The sequence below is a fragment of the Musca vetustissima genome, unplaced genomic scaffold (assembly GCF_032173495.1).
Source record: "Musca vetustissima isolate MV318-11 ecotype Yass unplaced genomic scaffold, APGP_CSIRO_Mvet_v1 utg8386, whole genome shotgun sequence".
Classification (NCBI taxonomy): domain Eukaryota; kingdom Metazoa; phylum Arthropoda; class Insecta; order Diptera; family Muscidae; genus Musca; species Musca vetustissima.
The window spans coordinates 278,830-302,101 of record NW_026880080.1 but is presented as its reverse complement, the minus strand read 5'-3'; the positions used below and the strand labels follow the sequence as shown (position 1 = coordinate 302,101).

At 36.0% G+C, this 23,272-nt stretch overlaps 1 protein-coding gene across 1 annotated transcript in view; it reads left to right on the top strand.

The window, feature by feature from the left end:
* Window positions 1–2,875: 2,875 nt before the first annotated feature.
* LOC133325425 (uncharacterized) overlaps window positions 2,876–23,272 on the top strand; it is a gene marked incomplete at its 5' end in the record, with an annotated part of 54,996 nt that continues 34,599 nt past the window's right edge. The window contains one exon of the mRNA XM_061534193.1: window positions 2,876–3,099. Within this exon, the coding sequence (XP_061390177.1) occupies window positions 2,876–3,099 (224 nt within the window). The remainder of the gene's footprint in view (window positions 3,100–23,272) is intronic.

The following is a 23,272-nucleotide window of genomic DNA, read 5'->3' as shown; positions in this document are numbered from 1 at the left end:
TGCAACTACAAGCCTCGCATTATTTAAAAATATTTCTGAGTCCTAATACAAGGAGTGGAGTTTGAAAAATATTTCTTTATAAAAATATTTTTATAAAAATCTCAGCTCAGGCCTATCACAAGCCTTGCAGAAAATGTTTAGATATCTATACGTTGTGGTATACGTTGATAGGTATAGATATTTAAAAATTTTTTGTAAGGCTTGTGATAGTCCTGAGCTGCGATTTTTATAAAAAAATATTTTTCTTAGGCCTATCACAAGGTGTGTATATTTTAAAAATTCATTTCTAAGGCCCATCAAAAGCATGGATTTTGTTTAAGAAATTATTAAAATAATTATTCCATTGAATATTCCCAGTGACTTAATATTCCTTTTCCGCTTCTCGGAACTTCATTTCAATATTAAAACAAAGGCTTGAAAATCAAAGGAATATAGTTTTTCTTGCAATAACCAGCAATTTTACTTAACGTATTCATAAAAACCTCCGTTTCTATCCTCACCCCTCTCTGTTCCTAATTTATTCCTCACACACAATACTTTATATTAACTTAACAAAATGCCGAGTTACCTGGTGGGAAAAAAAATCTTCATAGAAAATTCCACAGAAACATACCAAAGATAATGGTGCTATCAAAGCCTTTTAAGAAATTGGCGGGGAGAGGAGAGAATTTCTGCAAAGAAAAATAACTAGAAGTTGAAACAATTTTCTTTTCATCTTCGCGGTGAACTTCATTTTTAAAGCTCTCGCAAATGCTTTTGTCGGAAACCTTAAGGAAAATGTGCATAGCATAGTTTTCGAGCTGCTTCCTGCAGAGATTATGGTTTTGCAGCATAAATTGGGGGGAGGCGAAAATGATATGAAATTATAATTAAAACTCGTTGCGAAAATTTGCTACATTTTCTCATTATTATTTTGGTGTTTATCTTTTTCATTGTTTGAAAGTTTTTCCTTTTGAAAAAAACATAATTTGAAGTTTTTCTTTTTGATTTTTTTTTAATTTTGGGGGAATAAATTATTGTCTTTAAGCGGAAAAAATAGTTTTTAAATCAACTTCTTCAGAAAAATATTATGTTCAACATGGCCATCAAAAATCCACCTCTAAATTTGTTTTTCCCTACGAAAAAACTACAACAAATCGCTTAAAAGCTTAAGAAGTTTTTGAAAATCAGGAAAAATTATATTTTCTCTTTCACATGCCCAGGAGTAATTAGTTTATATAGTATACAGCATTGTGGCCTAATATTTCCTTAATATTTTAGTCTTTAAATGAACACATTCCATCCACTAGATCCGGAGATATTGCTGATTTACTAATATTACCTCGGTATTAATAACACTCATACGCAACCTGGTACCAAATTTAAAAATTCCATAACATTTTCCAATGACTAGCTAGAAGCTTGCAGTTTTTGTATTATAACCTTTATGGACTTCCCTAATAATTTCAATATATAGATGGGTAAAATTGATACATAAAAAAATGATTCTGCAGGCTTAGAAAAATATTTTTATAAAACCCAAGAAAATTGTTATTTTCTCATTCATATGCACAAAAGTGTTCAGATCATATGGTAAATAATATTTTGGCCTAATATGTTCTTAATATTTAAGTCTTTAAATGAACACATTCCATCCACTAGATCCGGAGATATTGCGGATTTACTAAATAATCACGGAATTAATAACACTCATACGCAACCGGGTTCCAAATTTAAAAGTGCCATAACATCTTCGAATGACGAGCTAGAAGCTTGCGGTTTTTTGTATTATAATCTTTATGTACTTCCCTAATAATTTCAATATATAGATGGGTAAAATTGATACATAAAAAAATGATTCTGCAGGCTTAGAAAAATATTTTTATAAAACCCAAGAAAATTGCTATTTTCTCATTAATATGCACAAAAGTGTTCAGATCATATGGTAAATAATATTTTGGCCTAATATGTTCTTAATATTTTTGTCTTTAAATGAACTCATTCCATCCACTAGATCCCGAGATATTGCTAATTTACTAAAATTACCTCGGAATTAATAACACTTATACGCAACCGAGTTCCAAATTTAAAAATTACATAACTTCTTCGAATGACTAGCTAGAAGCTTGCAGTTTTTTGTATTGAAATCAGCATTCGATTTTCTAAAACCTGTAATAGAAAATTGATACATAAAATACACAAAAAATCTATTCTGCAGGCTTTAGAAAAATATTTTTCTAAAACCCAAGAAAATTTCTATTTTCTCATTCATATGTCCAGAAGTGTTTGGATCATATGGTATATAATATTGTGGCCTAATATGTTCGTAATATTTTAGTCTTTAAATGAACACATTCCATCCACTAGATGCCGAGATATTACTGATTTACTAATATTACCTCGGAATTAATAACACTCATACGCAACCTGGTGCCAAATTTAAAAATTCGATAACTTCTACAAATATTTAGATAGAAGCTTGCGGTTTTTTGTATTGAAATCAGCATTAGATTTTCAAAAACCTGTAATACAAAGATGTATAAAATATAAGGCATATTTAGGTCTATGGTAGACCTTAGAAAAATATTTTAAAAAAAGCCATGCCTTCTAATAGGCCTTAGTAAAATATGTTTAAAGCAATCCATGGCTTCTATAAGGCCTTTGAAAAATATGTTTAAAAATCCACACCTTCTGTAAGGCCCTAGAAAAGTATTACTAAAAAATTCCCACCTTCTGTAAGGCCTTAAAAATGTATTCTAAAAAATCCACGCCTTCGGTAAGGCCTTAGAAAAATATTTTTAAAAAATCCTCGATTTGTTCGAAATATATTTTCCAACACTTATTAAATTTCCATTTGAAGTCACATTTTCTCTCCCTCTTTCCTTTTTATTTCCAGATTACATGCAATCCTTGTGCAAAAATCATTTCCTCCAGCAGCTGTATCGGAAAATCGACGGTGCCGTACTCTGGTCACAGAACGAACGTAATCTCGACTGTATCATCACCTTTCAGACGCATTCGATATTGCAGCGGTTCATGTTACGCTTCGATATGTTGCAATTGGATTGCAATGATCATTTGTATGTCTATGATGGGGCACATGCTGTGGCAACACCCAAGGTAAGTGCAGAACAACTACAACGAAAAAAAATTCCATATTGACCGAAAAAAATCCGCGAATTTTCGAAAACACACCGACTTCAAAATCACTTTACTTTAATTTCAATAACCAGACCAAAAGAAAAAAAAACGAACATCGACAATGAAAACGTTTTGGATTTCCGCGAAATCGAAACGGCCATTTTTTTTTTTTTTGAGGGGAATTATTCCGAGTGTGTGTGTTTTTTTTTATTTGGCCAAAGTGAAACCTCACTTCTCGTCTCTCCTCTGTAAAATATTACATATTCATAAATACGGAAGCATGGCATGGTGTATCAGAGAGTGATTGACTAGCTGCCAGCGATTGTGGTAGTGTTCGTCTGTGTCAGATTTTTTTTTTTTTTTGCCCTCAACACCCTCCTGTTGCCTTTTAGGCAGATTTTTCCACAAAAATACCCTGGACTATTGTGGTACCCATCTGTATTCAATGTAAATGTTATGCACATACATATTTGGCGACACACTCATATGTGTGACAGTTACGGAAGCTCTAGGTAGGTGACCAGTAAATCGTTACAGGTTGTCTGGAAAAAAACGAGGAGATGAACATTTGTTGTGTTTTTTAAGTAAAAAATATACATCGTATCAATAAATAAAAAAAATCTCAGATTTGTGGCCCCATGGATGGTATTTCAATATGGAACACTGGGTCGTATGAGTAGTGACGTTACTTATACGTCATATGTCCTACTAACAGTTTGTATGGCTTTAGGCCTTCGAAAAATATTTTTAAAAATTCCGGTCTCCTATAAGACCTTCAGTAAGGCCATAGAGAAATATTTTTTAAAAAATCCAGGCCCTCTGTAAGGCCTTACAAAAATATTTTTAAAAATTCACATACTCGCATGTGACAGTCATGGAAGCGCTAGGTAGGTGACCAGTCAATCGTTACAGGTTGTCTGGAAAAAAACGAGGAGAGGAACATTTGTTGTGTTTTTTTCTTAAATAAAAAAATACGATATTGATACGATAAATCAAAAAATCTCAGATTTGTAGCCTCATGGATGGTATTTCAATATCGAACACTGGGTCGTATGAGTAGTGACGTTACTTATACGCCATATGTCCCAATAACAGTTTTTAGGGCTTTAGACCGTAAAATTTATTTTTAAAAAAAAGTCCAAGTCTTCTATAATACCTCAGAAAAATATTTTGAAACCAATAAGGAAAGTAGTAAAGTCGGACGGGACCGACTATATGATACCCTTCAACACTTTGGGTGTATTCAGCCAATGAATCCTAATAGACGTCGAATTTTCGAAGGGCCATCTGAACCGATTTTCACGAAACTTAACACACATCATTCTAGACCTAATTCCGTACACTCTGCCAAATTTCGTGCAAATCGAAGGATATATAGGGACTTTGGTACACCATTTACCTAAAATCGGAGGAAAATATATATGGGAGCTATATCTAAATCTTAACCGATTTTCACGAAACTTAGCACACACCATTCTAGACTTAATTCAGTACTCTATGACAAATTTCGTGCAAATCGAAAGATATATATAAGGACTTTGGTACACCATTTAACTTAAATCGGACGAAGTTATATATGGGAGCAATATCTAAATCTGAACCGATTTTCATGAAACTTAGCACACATTATTATAGACGCAATTCAGTACGTTGTGCCAAAATTCGTGTAAATAAAAAGATTTCCAGGGTCTTTAGTGGACTATTTACCGAAAATCGAGCGAAACTATATATGGGAGCTATATCTAAATCTGAACTGATTTTCACGAAACTTCACACACATTCTAGACCTAATTCATTATGCTGTACCAAATTTCGTGCAAATCGATGGATATATAGGGACTTTGGTACACCTTTTACATTAAATCGGACGAGAATATATATGGAAGCTATATCTAAATCTGAACAGATTTTCACGAAACTTAACACACATCATTCTAGACCCAATTCAGTACACTATACCAAATTTCGTGCAAATCGAGTGATATACAGGGACTTTGGTACGCCAATTATATAAAATCGGACGAAAATATATATGCGAGCTATATCTAAATCTGAATCGATTTTCACGAAACTTGACACACATCATTCTAGAACTAATTCATTACGCTGTGCCAAATTTCGTGCAAATCGAGTGATATACAGGGACTTTGGTGCACTATTACCCTAAAATCGAACGAAAATATGTAAGGGAGCTATATCTAAATCTGAACCGATTTTCATGAAACTTAACACACATCATTCTAGAGCTAATTCAATACGCTGTACCAAATTTCGTGCAAATCGAAGCATATTTAGGGACTTCGGTGCACCATTTACCTTAAATCGGACAAAAATTTATATGTGAGCTATATCTAAATCTGAATCGATTTTCATGAAACTTACCACACATCATTTTAAACTCAATTCAGTACGCTATGCCAAATCTCGGGCAGATCGGAAGATTTATAGCGACTTTGGTGCACCATTTATGTTAAATCGGATGAAAATATATATGGGAGCTATATCTAAATCTGAACCGATTTTCATGAAACTTAACACACATCATTCTCGAGCTAATTCATTACGCTGTAAAAAAATCGAAATGTATATGGGGACTTTGTTACACCATTTACATTAAATCCGACGAAAATATATATGGGAGCTATATCTAAATCTGAACCGATTTTTCCCAATTTCAATAGGGTTCGTCCTTAGGCCAAATAAGTGACCTATGCCAATTTTCATCCAATTCGGATCATAAATGCGACCTGTACTTTGTTTACAATTTAACATGGACATGCAGACGGACGGACGAACGTACGGACGGACATGCATAAATCAACTACTTACTTACTTAGCTGGCTTGTGACAGAACTTTCGTTCCATAAGCCAAGCTTAGAAAAGATTTCCAGGCGCGTCGCTCTTTTGTGCAGTTTTTCCAATTTGAAAGACCATTTTTGGCAATGTTGCCTTCGACTTGATCTTTCCATCGTATTCGTGGCCTTCCCCTTCTGCGTGAACCATCAGCTGGTTCGCTTTTATATGCCTTCTGGGCTGGGGCATCTTAATCCATACTCACAACATGCCAACCTAGCCAACGTAGTCACTGCTGCAGCTCAATACGTCTAACAATGTCGATGTCCGAGAATAGCTGGTACAACTCATGGTTCATTCGATGTCGATATTCACCGTCAACGCAGATCGGCCCATAGATATTTCGGAGAAATTTTCTCTCAAACCCTCCAAGAGCTGCCTCATGTGCTTGCGTAAGTACCCATGCTTCAGATCCATATCCACAGCACGGCGGGTTGTATCAGCGTCTTGTAGAGTGTGAGTTTGGTCTGGCGGGAGGTGGCCTTGCTTTTGAGTTGTTTGCTCAGACCATAGTAGCATCGATTGGCCATCACAATCCTTCTCCGAATTCCAAAACTGATGTCACTCGTTTTATTTATGGCGGTACCAAGGTATATAAAATCTTTAACTACCTCGAAGCTGTAGTTTTCAAGTTCCCCAGTTGGTCCGAGTCTACTGGACGTCTTGCGAGTTGATAGCATCAGCTTGGTCTTCTCGCCGTCTACTGCCAGACCCACTTTGGCAGATTCCTTCCCAATTTGTTCAAAGGTGGCGGCTGTTACCGCTCGCAATGTTCGACCCATTATATCGATGTCATCGGTGGCGTAGGCGAGTAACATGTGTTGGTTGTTTGGTGTACAGAGTGCCATTTCTGTTCACCTTTGCGTCTCGTATGACCTTTTCCAGCAGGATGTTAAAAAGATCACACGACAGACTGTCACCTTGTCTGAATCCTCGTTCGGTATTGAAGGGCTCCGATAGGTCCTCTCCGACTTTAACTGCTGACCTTGTGCCAAGGTTATCCTGCATAGCCGTATTAATTTTGCAGGAATGCCGAACGTAGGCATGACTTTAAACCCCTCAGAACGGATAGGGCTGTCGCGAATGCGGCTTTATAGTCGACGAATATGTGGTATGTGTCGATGTGTTTTTTTTGTGGGTCTTTTCCAGAATAAATACGAAGTTGTTAAATTTCTTAGCTTTTTGCGCACATGTTCCAGAGTCCATAAGTTTGGAAATACCTGCAGTATCTTCATGAATTGACTTGTTTAACGAAGAAGAGACTTCGATTTATATTTTAGAAATATTAAAAATAATCATACGCCACCTTGTCCCCATAAATTATTATCAATCATACGCTACGGGGTCCCAAACATCATTTTCACTTGAATACTCCATTTTAAAGGTCAAGCAGCGATTCAAAATCGATTTTTTGCCCTGGATTTGAATTAAATCGTTAGTTAGTCTCTTTAATATTTAGTCATATATTCAAATAGCGATTCAAAATCGATTTTTTTTTTGCCCTGAATTTGAATGAAATGCCTGGTATCTTTAAATTTTATTCCTCTATTCCTTTCCCGCTAACAAATGATCCCTTTAAAAATTAAATCGAAATTTTCTTGGTTCGATTTTTATTTTTCCAATATCACTTCTTCATTACACGAACAACAACAACAACAAAAACCCCTTTTTTAAATGGCCGGAACATTACAAAACCTTTACAAAACTTTCAACACACAATGAAAATAAGAACCCGAAGAAGAAAAAAATCTCCGACAACTCAAAATGAAGTTTTGAATACCATCAAACGATGTGTATAAGCGAAGTTTAAACGAAACTGTGCGATGCGGGACAGCAATGCAAGATGTGATGTGATGAACAACAGCTCATATTAAGATCGTGCGAGAAAGGAAAATGAAAAGAAGGAATGAATGAAAGGAACCAACCACCACACGACGACAGGCAAAGTGCCTGCCGGCTTTTCTTTGTTAAGTTAATAAAAGTGGCACATGCTTCAGTGGTTGCCATGGACGAAGACGACGACGACTCCGATGATGATGACGATTTTTCACAATACACTGGCATTGGCCAACGCCATTCACAGCTTCATAATAATATGTTTATATATAGGGAAGAAGGTTGAGGAATCGGGGTGGGAGACCAAGGTATTTACACTCCTTATACTTACACCAATGGATACAGAACCTGGTACAGAACATACTCTCACACACACATATATGTACACTTAGTTACTTAACTTGGTATATATGTAGGTGTATATAGAATATGAAGTCTCAACAATTGAGTATATGATGCGTTACCATTAACTGAATTACTTGTATGGAAGTTTGGGCGGGGAGAGTGTGGGATAAATTTTTGTGGAGGACAGTGGTTGGGAAAACTTGGCAAAGAAGGAGAAAAAAATCCAGAAGAACTGAGAATTTGCGAAGAGTATGATTATTATGTAGGAATAACATATCGATAATATTTATACGCCACCCTGGCCTCAAGAATTAATATTAGTTATACGTTAAGGTGTCCCTTGAGGAATTTTCACTTTTTTGGAGGCCCTATACAAGTTGTGGATTTTTATATCCTTCACCACCCGGTGGTACAGGACATTATGTCTTTGTGCATATGTTTGTAATAGGCAAAAGGAATCGAGATAGACCCATGGTTCCTTTTGAGAATAGGTATGCATAGAATCACTTTCTGAGTCGATTTACGCATGTCCGTCCGTCCGTCTGTCTGTCCATGTTAAATCGAAAACAAAGTACAGGTCGCATTTATGATCCGAATTGGATGAAATTTGGCAAAGCTCATCTTTTTGGCCCAAGGACAAACCCTATTGAAATTGGGAAAAATCGGTTTAGATTTATATTTTTGTCCGATTTTAGGTAAATGGTGCACCAAAGTCTCTATATATCCTTCGATTTGCACGAAATTTGGCATAGCGTAATGAATTAAGTCTAGAAAGGTGTGTATTAAATTTCGTAAAAATCGGCTCAGATTTAGATATAGCTCCCATATATATTTTCGTCCGGTTTTAGGTAAATTGTGCACCATAGTTCCTATATATCCTTCGATTTGCACGAAATTTGGCATAGCGTACTGAATTAAGTCTAGAACGATGTGTGATAAATTTCGTGAAAATCGGCTCAGATTTAGATATAGCTCCCATATATATTTTCGTCCGATTTTAGGTAAATGGTACACCAAAGTCCATATATATCCTCCGATTTGTACGAAATTTAGCATAGCCTACTGAATTAAGTCTAGAAAGGTGTGTATTCAATTTCGTGAAAATCGGTTCAGATTTAGATATAGCTCCCATATATATTTTCGTCCGATTTTATGTAAATGGTGCACCAAAGACCCTATATATTCATCGATTTGTACGAAATTCGGCATAGCGTACTGAATTAAGTCTATAAAGGTGTGTATTAAATTTCGTAAAAATCGGTTTTGATTTAGATATAGCTCCCATTTATATTTTCGTCCGATTTTAGGTAAAGGGAGCACCATACTGCCGATTGAGACAAAATTTTGCACAGAGTACTGAATTAGGTCTAGATTGATGCATGTCAAGTTTTCTTAAAATCGGTTCAGATTTAGACATAGCTCCCATATATAGTTTCGTCCGATTTTAGTTCCGATTGTTATTCAATATTTCATAAATTTCAGATTGGTACCCAAAGTGGTGAAGGGTATCATATAGTCGGCTCCGTCCGACTTTTGAATTTTTCTTACTGGTTTAAAAATATTTTTTGGAGGCCTTACAAAAGGCGTGGATTTCTAAAAATATTTTTTCTAAGACCTTATACAAGGCCTTGAAAGAGGCCTGGAATTTTTTAAAAAAAAAATATTTTTCGAGAGCCTTACAAGAGGCGCGGATTTTTTTAAAAAATATTTTTTCTAAGGCGTTATACAAGGCCTTGGAAGAGGAGTGGATTTTTTCAAAAAATATTTTTCGAGAGCTTCGAAAGAGGTGTGTATTTTTTTAAAATAATATTTTTCGAGAGCCTTGCAAGAGGCGTGGATTTTTAAAAAAATATTTTTCGAGAGCCTTACAAGAGGCGTGGATTTTGAAAAAAAAAAAAAAAATATTTTTCGAGAACCTTACAAGAGACGTGGATTTTGAAAAAAAAATATTTCGAGAGCCTTACAAGAGGCGTGGATTTTTTTAAAAATATTTTTCTAAGGCCTCGAAAGAGGCGTGGATTTTTTTAAAAATATTTTTTTGAGAGCCTTACAAGAGGCGTGGATTTTTTAAATATTTTTTGAGGGCCTTACAAGAGGCGTGGATTTTTTTAAAAACTATTTTTCGAGAGCTTTACAAGAGGCGGGGATTTTTTTTTTTATTAATTTTTTTTCGAGAGCCGTACAAGAGGCGTGGATTTTTTTAAAAAAATAATTTTCGAGAGCCTTTCAAGAGTCGGGGATTTTTTTATTATTTTTTTTCGAAAGCCTTACAAGAGGCCTGGATTTTTTTATTCAAAATTTTTTTCGAGAGCCTTAAAAGAGACGTAATTTTTTTTAAAAAAATATTTTTTCGAGAGCCTTTTAAGTGGCGCGGATTTTTTAAAAAAAGTATTTTTCGAGAGCCTTACAAGAGGCGCGGATGTTTTTAAAAAAATATTTTTCGAGAGCCTTACAAGAGGCGTGGACTTTTTTAAAAAATATTTTATGGAGACTCGCCTTATGAAAGGCCTTAGAAAATAATTTTTTAAAAAATCCACCCTTTGTGATAGGCCTTAGGAAATAGTTTTTAAAAAAATTTTCACCTTAAAAAATATTTTTTTAAAAAATCCTCATCATGAGAAAGACCACAGTCCTTCAAAAATTCGTTACTACATTGTGTCCATAGCTATACATATGTATCATCACTTTGAAACTCCACTTCCTCTATAGCAGCTGCTCTGGCAAATTCCGCTCAAAGACGAAGAAGAAACATTGTTCTTAAACTTTGTGATGCCACATAAAGACTTTACTTGTCTTCCGTCGGATTTTTTTCTCCGTTCATTGTTTCTTTGGTAATTGTAAACTTTAATAGGACTTCGCGTATACCCCACCCGGAGAATGAACGAACGACCGAACAAACGAACTTGGCAATATGGCCGGTTTTAATTGCAAGCAAACAATAATAATACAATTTAATTTTCCATGGGCATAAATTTCCACCAACACATCCACACACACTCACGCACACCCACACACACATGTGCTCCTGTGTGGCTGAAAAAATGGTAATGGGCAAAAGGTTTCCATTTCAGATGGGTTTTTCACAACGAATAAAAGGATATTTTCTTGGCTTAATTTTAAACGCACACGCATGGACACGCACACACTCTCACACATACACACACACACGCATACTCTCTTATATATGGCCTTGTAAATTGTCCACTTAATTAACAGCGTTAAATGAATGGCCAATATTCAAGGATTTGCCATGTTTTTCCTTCAATGGCTGTTAGGCCGTCCGCTAGTGTTGCATGCCTGGTGGCCAAATCGGCCGACCATGGTGTTGCATAGCCTTGAGGAGGAAAATTGGTCATTTCTTTCGGTGTTTTTTTCGTTGTTGTTGCTTTTTTGTTGTTCTCTTTTTTGTGTGTGTGTAATACAAATATTATGCAAATGATATGCCGCCATTTCATGGCCACCAAATGGAAATGGAGAGGCGAGGGGGTGGGATGGTGTATCCAACCAATAATTATTTATTGCTAATTATTAATTGATGCCTTGTATTCGGGGATAATTTGTGGGGTGTTTAATGGTGTTATTGTCACTTCGGTTATGATTTTTTAATTTCAGTATCAGGACAAAATAAAGTTAATTGCAGAAGGTGGAAAAAATAATTGGAATTCATGTATGGCGTTTTTTGTTTCAAAAACAATTTTCCAAGGTCTACAAGAGGCGTGGATTTTTGAAAAATATTTTTCTAAGGCCTAAGATCATAGTTTGGAGGATATATTAATTTTGTCATTCCATTTTTAACACATCGAAATATTCATTTCCGACCCTATAAAGTATATATTTTCTTGATCAGGGTAAAATTCTAAGACGATCTAGCCATGTCCGTCCGTCTGTTGTAATCACGCTATCTTCTGAAGGAATTGAGATAGGGTGCTGAAATTTTGCATAAAGTTGACTTTGGCAGGTCAAGTTCGAAGATGGGATATATCGGTCCACGTTTAGACATAGCTCCCATATAAGGGTACACCCCAATTTTCGGTATTTGGAGGTTCTTGAGCGGGGTTTTCAACCGAATTCGCTGAAATTCCGTACTTTGAGTTCTTATTGGGTAGCAAATCTCCCTACTAAAAATTATAAATATAGGTAAATTTTTCTGGTACCCCCCCATATAACGGTACCACTCAATTTTCGGTATTTTGGGGTTCTTGAGCGCGTTTTTCAACGGAATTCGCTGAAATTTGCTACATTGGGTTCTTATAGGGTACTAAATGTCTCCACAAAAAAAGTTATTAATTTAGGTCCACTTTTTGTGGTAGTCCCGATATAACGGTACCTCCTAATTTTCTGTATTTTGGTGGTTTTGATCGTATTTTTTCCGCCGAATTAGCTGTAATTTAGTATTTTGAGTTCTTAATAGGTACCAAATGTCCCCACAACAAATTATGAATATAGGTGAATTTTTTCGGATAGCCCCCATTTAAGGGTACCCCCAATATTCGGTATTTTGGGGTTCTTGAGCGCGTTTTTTAACCGAATTTGTTGCAATTTGGTATTTTGTAATCGTATATGGTAACAAATCTCCCTACCAAAAATTATTAATATTCGCCCCTTTTTTGGGGTAGTCCCCATATAACCCCCTTTTTATACCCTTCACCACACTGTGGTACAGGGTATTATGTCTTTGTGGATATGTTTGTAACAGGCAAAAGGAGACGAGATAGACCCATGGTTCCTTTTGAGATTATGCATAGAATCACTGTCTGAGTCGAGTCCGTCTGTCCATCCGTCCGTCCGTCTGTCCATCCGTCCATGTATTTTTTTGATCAAAGTACAAGTCGCATTTATGATCCGATTTGAATGAAATTTGGTACATGTCACTTATTTGGCCCAATGACGAACCCTATTGAAATTGGAGAAAATCGGTTCAGATTTAGATATAGCTCCCATATATATTTTCATCCGATTTAAGGGAAATGGTGTACCAAAGTCCCTAAATATCTTTCGATTTGCACGAAATTTGGCATAGCGTACTGAATTAAGTCTAGAATTATGTGTGTTAAGTTTCGTGAAAATCGGTTCAGATTTCGATATAGCTCCCATATATAATTTCGTCCGATTTTAGGTAAATTGGGCACCAAAGTCCCCATATATCTTTCGATTTGCACGAAATTTGGCACAACGTACAGACTTAAGCCTAGAATGATGTTTGCTAAGTTTCGAGAAAATCGGTACAGATTTAGTTATAGCTCCCATATATATTTTCGTCCGATTTAAGGTAAATGGTGCACCAAAGTCCCTATATATATTTTTCGATTTGCACGAAATTTGGCATTACGTACTGAATTGAGTCTGGAACGATGTGTGTTAAGTTTCGTGAATATCGGTTCAGATTTAGATATAGCTGCCATATATAGTTACATCCGATTTTAGGTAAATGGTACACCAAAGTCCCTAAATATTTTTCGATTTTCACGAAATTTGGCACAACGTACAGACTTAAGTCTAGAATGATGTTTGCTAAGTTTCGAGAAAATCGGTTCAGATTTGGATATAGCTCCCATATATATTTTCGTCCGATTTTACGTAAATGGTGCACCAAACTCCCAACACTGGTCCGATTGAGACAAAATTTTGCACAGAGTATTGAATTAGGTCTAGATTGGTGTATACCAAGTTTGGTTGAAATCGGTTCATATTTAGATATAGCTGCCATATATAGTTTCATCCGATTTTTAGTAAATCGTGCACCAAAGTCACTAAATATCTTTCGATTTGAACGAAATTTGGCACAGCGCAATGAATTAGGCCTAGAATGACGTGTGTTAAGTTTTCTGAAAATCGGTTCAGATTTAGATATAGCTCCCATATATAGTTTCATCCGATTTTAGGTAAATAGTCCCTGGAAATCTTTTGATTTGCACGATTTTTGGCAAAGCGTAATGAATTAGGTCTAAAATGATGTGTGCTAAGTTTCGTAAAAATCGGTTCAGATTTAGATATGGCTCCCATATATATTTTCATCCGATTAAAGGTAAATGGTGTACCAAAGTCCCTATATATCTTTCGATTTACACGAAATTTGGCAGAAGATACTGAATTAGGTCAAGAATGATGTGTGCTAAGTTTCGTGAAAATCGGTTCAGATTTATATATAGCTCTCATATATATCTTCGTCCGATTTAATGTAAATGGTGCACCAAAGTCCCTATATACCTTTCGATTTGCACGAAATTTGGCACAGCGTAATGAATTAGGTATAGAATGATGTGTGCAAAGTTTCGTGAAAATCGGTTCAGATTTAGATAATGCTCCCATATATATTTTCATCCGATTTAAGGTAAGTGGTGTATATATCTTCCGATTTGCACGAAATTTGGTATAGCCTACTGGATTAGGTGTAGAATGATGTGTGTTAAGTTTCGTGAAAATCGGTTCAGATTTAGATATAGCTCCCATATATATTTTCGTCCGATTTTAGGTAACTGGTGTACCAAAGTCCCTAAATATCTTTCGATTTGAACGAAATTTGGCACAGCGTAATGAATTAGGTCTAGAATGGTGTGTGCAAAGTTTCGTGAAAATCGGTTCAGATTTAGATATACCTCCCGTATATATTTTCGTCCGATTTTAGGTAATTGGTGCACCAAAGTCTCTGAAAATCATTCGATTTGCACGAAGTATGGCATAGCGTACTGAATTAAGTCTAGAATGATGTGTACTAAGTTTCATGAAAATCGGTTCAGATTTAGATATACCTCCCATACATATTTTCGTCCGATTTTACGTAATTGGTGCACCAAAGTCCCTATATATCTTTCGATTTAGATTCGAATTTTGGTATAGGGTAGTGAATTAAGTCTAGAATGATGTGTGCTAAGCTTCGTGAAAAGATCCATAGCTAGGCCGATTGACACAACGTATTGAAGTAATAAAAATAAGTCTTTGGCAAGTTTCGGTTCAGATATATAACAAATATATAACAAAAAACCCGACGTCTGTTAGGATTCATCTGTTCGATATACCCAAAGTGATGAAGGGTATCATATAGTCGGCCCAGTCTGACTTTACTACTTTCCTTACTGGTTTAAAAATAAGTTTCTAATGCCTTTAGAAGGCAGGGCTAATCCATAAACCGAACGTTCCACTTTTGTGTTTGGGAGCGTATGACTATTGTCAACACTTATACGCCCCCAGTAGACAAATATTTTTTTCCCCCTTTCCCAATTTGACAACTTCCTAATTCCATATTTGAATTGAATAAAACCCTTCATATAATTTGTTAAGCGCCCATTATACAAAACCTCTAGCCAAAATGTTCGGAATTTTAAATGATGTCATTTTTAATATTTGAAAATTAGCTTGCTTTTTGGAAAACCTCTAATCTCTCAAACATCCAAGTCACTTCCCTCGTCCTCCTCCTCCACCCCTGAACATAAAATATTGTCTTTTGTTCTCAACCACAAAGAATGAAGAATTTCTTGTAAATATTCACACCCTCCCCCTCTTCGTCCTCCGCTCCTCATCCTCTATTCAAAGTGGTATTTTTCAACATGAAGAGGGTTTTTTTTCGGTAGCGACAAAACAGAAAATTCTTTTTGTTGAGCGGATTAAAGCCTGGGAACTGTTGAATAAAAAAAAGTCAAGCCAAAAACTAACAACAACAACGACAACACTTTGTTGTTGTGTTGTTGTTTTTTGCGTGGAAAAAATAAAAATCCGAACACAATATTCAGCATATAAACAATAACATCCAGTAGAGTCGACATCGTTGTAGTTGTGGTGGTGTGGGTTGGTTGGTTGGTTGGCTGGTTGTGTTGGTGCTGATGTTGGTGGTGGTGGTGGCAGTAGAGCTTATAAATAAATAAAGCCAAGAGCAACAAATGTTAAGCAGCTATTGCCACAAATATTTTTTGTTGTGCGACACAAAAACAAAATACTCGAAAGAAAATACGCAGCAGCTACTAAAGAATTCTGTTCTGCAAAGAAAAAAATCCGATTTTTTTTTTGTTCTCCCGATGAATGGAAACGAAAAAACATCATTGAAGGAAAAGTAGTACCACAAGGCATGTTGTCGTATTTTGCGATTCATGAAAAAACATGATTTTTTTCTTCACCACAGTGACAGAGCTTAGCAACTAAGCAACCACTCAGTTTTTTTTTCTCCGAACAGTTATTTTCTTTTAATAAAACTAAAGAATTTCGTTTGACAAAAGACTCAATAGATGCAAACAACAACAACTACAACAGAAAAGGGAAAGCTAGGTGCTTTTAAGACTTTTTCCTCGATAGAAACTGGGGGAAGAAAATGAGATTAAAGTTCAGAGAACAAAATATTTCTATTAAAAAAAAATTTAAAAACCCACTTCAAAAAATATTTTTAAAAAGTCCACGCCTTCTATAGGGCCTTAGAAAAATATTCTTAAATCAGAAAAGTAGAAAAATCTGACAGGACCGTCTATATGATACCCTTCACCACTTTGGATATATTCTACATATGTATCCTAACAGACGTCGCGTTTTTGTTATATATCTATATCTGAACCGATTTCAGGAAAACTTGCCAAAGACTAATTAATATTACTTCAGTACGTTGTGTCAATCGGCCTAGCTATGGACCTTTTAACGAAGCTTAGCACCATCATTCTAGACTTAATTCAGTACCCTATACCAAAATTCGTGCAAATCGAAAGATATATAGGGACTTTGGTGCACCAATTACATAAAATCGGACGAAACTATATATGGGAGGTATATCTAAATCTGAACCGATTTTCTCAAAACTTGGCAGAAATCACTCTAGGCTCAATTCAGTACGTTATGCCAAATTTCGTGCAAATCGAAAGATATATAGGGACTTTGGGGCACCATTTACATAAAATCGGACGAAACTATATATGGGAGCTATATCTAAATCTGAACCGATTTTCACGAAACTTGGCAGACATAATTCTAGGCTCAATTCAGTACGTTATGCCAAATTTCGTGCAAATCTAAAGATATATAGGGACTTTGGTGCACCAATTACATAAAATCGGACGAAAATATATATGGTATCTATATCTAAATCTGAACCGATTTTCTCAAAACTTGGCAGAAATCACTCTAGGCTCAATTCAGTACGTTATGCCAAATTTCGTGCAAATCGAAAGATATATAGGGACTTTGGAGCACCATTTACCTGAAATCGGACGAAACTATATATGGGAGCTATATCTAAATCTGGACCGATTTTCACGAAACTTGGCAGACATCATTCTAGACCTAAATGATTAGTCTGTACCAAATTTCGTGCAAATCGAAAGATATATGTGGACTTTGGTGCACCATTAACATGAAATCGGACGAAACTATATATGGGAGCTATATCTAAATCTGGACCGATTTTCATGAAACTTGGCAGACATCATTCTAGACCTAAATGATTAGGCTGTACCAAATTTCGTGCAAATCGAAAGATATATAGGGACCGTTTACATTAAATCGGTTAAATATATATATGGGAGCTATATCTAAATCTGAACCGATTTTTCCCAATTTCAATAGGGTTCGTCCTTAGGCCGAATAAGTGACCTATGCCAAATTTCATCCAATTCGGATCATAAATGCGACCTGTACTTTGTTTACAATTTAACACCAACAGACGGACGGACATGCATAAATCGACTCAGAAAGTGATTCTATGCATATTCTCAAAAGGAACTATGGGTTTATCTCGTTTCCTTTTGCCTGTTACAAACATATGCACAAATACATAATACCCTGTACCACAGTGTGGTGAAGGGTATAAAAAGTCCACGCCTTCGGACCTTTGGTCCTTCGAGTCGGATCAGTGACCGATCGTAAAGAAAGATATGCTGAAGAATTTACCTTAACGGTCAAGGAAATTCTGTCAGCTTGGTGAAAAATCCACAAAAAAAATTTGGAAAAATAAAATGCAGAGTCAAAAGGAGACTGCGGCAAGGAAGAAGGCGGGACATCATTTCCGTAGCAGAGAAAAAGAAGAAGGAGATGCAGTGGAAGTACGAGGCAGTACATTGCAAACCTTCAGAATGCCGAGTCAAAGGGAGACTGCGGTGAGGAAAATGGCGGTGACGGCGGCGAGCCAAAACGTCGAGGGGGCCTCAATTCTGAGCAAAAGGGCCCATATTCTCTCGAGGACGAATCTATAGAAACTCGGCACCGACCGAAGAGGTGAGAAGACTTTTAAACTTTGTATGGTTTAAAATCGAGATATTTGAAAGAAGTCTAAATGAATTGAGCATCGAAACTAATGTGGATTTGTTGGAGTGGTTTGGTGGACGACTGGAAGAGCCACAGTTCAGTTTTAATAGGCGCGTGGCTCCATATTTTGGGGGGGGGGGGTCGTAAACGTTAGGGGGGTTTGGTTTTATTTTTCTTTGCTTTTTCATAGTAGGTTGGGTATTCCGAGAGTGGGTAACTAACCCGACGCCTCAACCCATTTTTTTATAGTTCACTATTCCATCGGGTGTTGAAAATAGGGACCAAGAAAAGCCTGTACTTCGCCATGTTAAAGCCAATCAGAGCCGTTGCATGGTATCTATTACCCTCTACGCCACCCCGACGACTTCTATATGGCCTCCAAAAAAAATATTTTTGTGTTTTGCTTTCTAAAATTTTTTTTCAAAATTCAGTTTTTCGAAAGAAAAATATTTTTTTCCAATCTTTGTCACAGCCTTTGAATAAAAACTTCGAAATCTCTCTCTCTTGTCATTTTCAAAAATGCACTTCACTCCATTACTTAAAGCCTCAACAGAAATTTCCGCAAATTTCTGGTTACACTAAAATTTTACCCAAAGCCCTTTTCCAAAAAAAAAAAATCCGCACAACAAACAAAGCAAGGAGAACAACGACAACAACAACAACAACAACAACGATTGTACACTCAACTAACTTTGAACAACCGCATCAATTGCAACGTAAAACAGGAAAACAAAGCGTATAACGGCTTGGCCAAAGGGTTTAGGAGGGAGGCGGAACGGAGGGCAGACGGAGGGAGGCAAAAAGCAGAGTTTGAAAACCAAAGCAAAATATCTGCCATTCGAAACTAAACCGTTGTTGTAGAACACACAAAACTTCTGTGTACATATGTAGAGGTGTGTGTGTGTGTGGCGGTTTGTGTCGGGAAGCGAGAGAGAGAGAGAGAGAAAAAGAGTTTAAAGGCTTTGAAAGAAAGTGTAACTGTGATTAGCCAACAACAATAACAAAAGCTGGGGTAGGAGAGGTAGAAGAGAAGGGGTATGGAGGAGAGTTGCAAGTGGTAGGTAAAAGGCTTTGTTAAAGTGTGTGGCTACATCGAGTTTTGTTTTGCATTGAATGACAAGAGAAAACAAAAGAAAAAACAACAGCAACAACAATACCCCCGAAAAAAAAACTCCAAAAGCAAAACCAACAACAACAAAGCATTACTGTTCAACAGGAACAAAATAGAGCTGCAGGGCACAAAACGACATCTATCAAATCTGTGTTTGAAGGGTTTCGGGGCCTTACACACTAACACATAAACGTGTACAATAAAAGGGGGCTTACGCATAGGTAGGAAAACAATAGTTTTGTTAAAGTTTTAAAGGGCGTATAAGTAGTGCCATTAATCATACGCCACGAGGTCTTCGATGGGACATACAATTCTTACTAATATTTTTAGAGGCTCTTACAAGTTGTCGATTTTTTATACCCTTCACCACACTGTGGAACAGGGCATTATGTCTTTGTGCACATATATTTGTAATAGGCAAAAGGAAACGAGATAGACACATGGTTCCTTTTGAGAATAGGTATGCATAGAATCACTTTCTGAGTCGATTTATGCATGTCCGTCTGTACATGCAGGTCGCATTTATGATCCGAATTGGATGAAAATTGGCACAGATCGTCTATTTGGCCCAAGGACGACGACTCTATTGAAAAATCGGTTCAGATTTAGATATATATATATATAGATATATATTTTCGCCCGATTTAATGTAAATGGTGTACCAAAGTCTCTCTATATCATCCGATTTGCACGAAATTTGGCATATCGGACTAAATTAATTCTAGAGTGATGTGTGTAAAATTTCTTGGAAATCGGTTCAGATTTAGATATAGCTCCCATATATATGTTCGACCGATTTAATGTAAATGGTGTACCAAAGTCTCTCTATATCATCCGATTTGCACGAAATTTGGCATATCGGACTAAATTAAGTCTAGAGTGATGTGTGTTAAATTTCTTGGAAATCGGTTCAGATTTAGATATAGCTCCCATATATATGTTCGACCGATTTAATGTAAATGGTATACCAAAGTCTTTATATATCATCCGATTTGCACAAAATTTGGCATAGCCTACTGAATTGAGTCTAGAATGATGTGTGTTAAGTTTCGTGAAAATCGGTTCAGTTTTAGATATAGCTCCCATATATATTTTCGTCCGATTTAAAGTAAATGGTTCACAAAAGTCCCTATATATCTTTCGATTTGGACGGAATTTGGCATAGGGTACTGAATTAAGTCTAGAATGGTGTGTGCAAAATTTCTTGAAAATCGTTTCAGATTTAGATACAGTTCCCATATATATATTTTCCGATCCGATTTTATGTAATTGGTGCATCAAAGTTCCTATATATCTTTCGATTTGCACGAAATTTGGCACAGCGTACTGAATTAGGCTTAGAATGATGTGTGTTAAGTCTCCTGAAAATCGGTTCAGATTTAGATATAGCTCTCATATATATTTTCGACCGATTTAATGTAAATGGTCTCTATATATCATCCGATTTGCACGAAATTTGGCATAGCGTACTGTCGTGAGTCTAGAATGATATGTGCAAAATTTCTTTAAAATCGATTCAGATTTAGATATAGCTCCCATATATATGTTCGACCGATTTAATGTAACTGGTTCACCAAAGTCCCTATATATCTTTCGATTTGCACAAAATTTTGCATAGCGTACTGAATTAAGTCTAGAATGGTGTGTGCAAAATTTCTTGATAATCGTTTCAGATTTAGATACAGTTCCCATATATATTTTCCGATCCGATTTTATGTAATTGGTGCATCAAAGTTCCTATATATCTTTCGATTTGCACGAAATTTGGCACAGCGTACTGAATTAGGCTTAGAATGTGGTGTGTTAAGTTTCCTGAAAATCGGTTCAGATTTAGATATAGCTCTCATATATATTTTCGTCCGATTTAAGGTAAATGATGCACCAAAGGCTCTATATATCTTTCGATTTGCAGGAAATTTGGCATAGCGTACTGAATTGAGACAAGAATGATGTGTGCTAAATTTCGTGAAAATCAGTTCAGATTTAGATATAGCTCCCATATATATTTTCCGATCCGATTTAAGGTAAATGGTATACCAAAGTCTGTATATATCATCCGATTTGCACGAAATTTGGCATAGCGTACTGACTTGAGTATAGAATGATGTGTGTAAAATTTCTTGAAAATCGGTTCAGATTTAGATATAGCTCCCATATATATGTTCGACCGATTTAATGTAAATGGTTCACCAAAGTCCCTATATATCATCCGATTTGCACGAAATTTGCCATAGCGTACTGACTTGAGTCTAGAATGATATGTGCAAAATTTCTTTAAAATCGATTCAGATTTAGATATAGCTCTCATATATATTTTCGACCGATTTAATGTAAATGGTCTCTATATATCATCCGATTTGCACGAAATTTGGCATAGCGTACTGTCGTGAGTCTAGAATGATATGTGCAAAATTTCTTTAAAATCGATTCAGATTTAGATATAGCTCCCATATATATGTTCGACCGATTTAATGTAAATGGTGCACCAAACACCCTATATATCTTTCGATGTGCACGAAACTTGGTATAGTGTACTGACTTGAGTGCAGAATGATGTGTGTTAAGTTTCGTGAAAATCGGTTCAGATTTAGATATAGCTCCCATATATATGTTCGACCGATTTAATGTAAATGGTTCACCAATGTCCTTATATAACTTTCGATTTCCACGAAATTTGGTCTCTATATATCATCCGATTTGCACGAAATTTGACACAGCGTACTGACTTGAGCCTAGAATGATGTGTGTTAAGTTTCGTGGAAATCGGTTCAGATTTAGATATAGCTCCCATATATTTTTTCGTTCGATTTAATGTAAATAGTGTACCAAAATCTCTATATATCTTTCGATTTGCACAAAAACTGGCATAGCGTATTGAATTGAGACAAGAATGATGTGTGTTAAGTTTCATGGAAATCGGTTCAGATTTAGATATAGCTACCATATATATTTTCGACCGATTTAATGTAAATGGTGTACCAAAGTCCCTATAATCCTTCAATTTCCACCAAATTTGGCATAGCGTACGGACTTGAGTCTAGAATGATGTGTGCAAAATTTCTATAAAATCGGTTCCGCTTTAGATATAGCTCCCATATAGATCTTCGCCCGATTTGAATTAAATGGTGTATCAAAGTTTCTATATATCATCCGATTTGAACGAAATTTGGCATAGCTTACTGAATTGAGTCTGGAATGATGTGTATTAAATTTCGCGAAAATCGGTTCAGATTTAGATATAGCTCCCATATATATATGTTCGACCGATTTAAGGTAAATGATTCACCAAAGTTTCTATGTATTTTTCTGAGGCCTACCATAAGGCGAGGATTTTTATTTAAAAAATATTTTTTTAAACCCCTAAACAGGGCGTGAACTTTTCAAATGTTAGTTTTAATATATTTTTAATCGGGGCGTATAAGTATTGTCGGTAATCATACGCCCACATACTTCATCGTTTGTAAATAGAATTCCTGTAGACTATCTATGGAAGACCTGAAGGTATCCTTGCTTCCTATAGGAGAGCTGCATGCAATTCTCTTCCAATAGGAATGCTAGAGGTATTTTGCTTCCTATAGGAGAGCTGGAGGTCTTCTTCTTCTTCATAGCGGAGAATTGTAGGTATTCTTCTTCCTGCGAAAGAGCTGTAGGTCTTCTTTTTCATTCGAAAGAGCTGCAGATATTCTGCTTCCTTTGAAAGAGCTGAAGGTATTCTTGCTCCTAAAACAGAGCTTCAGGCATTCTTCTTCTTGTGGAAGAGCTGCAGGTATTCTTCTTCTTTTGGAATAGCTG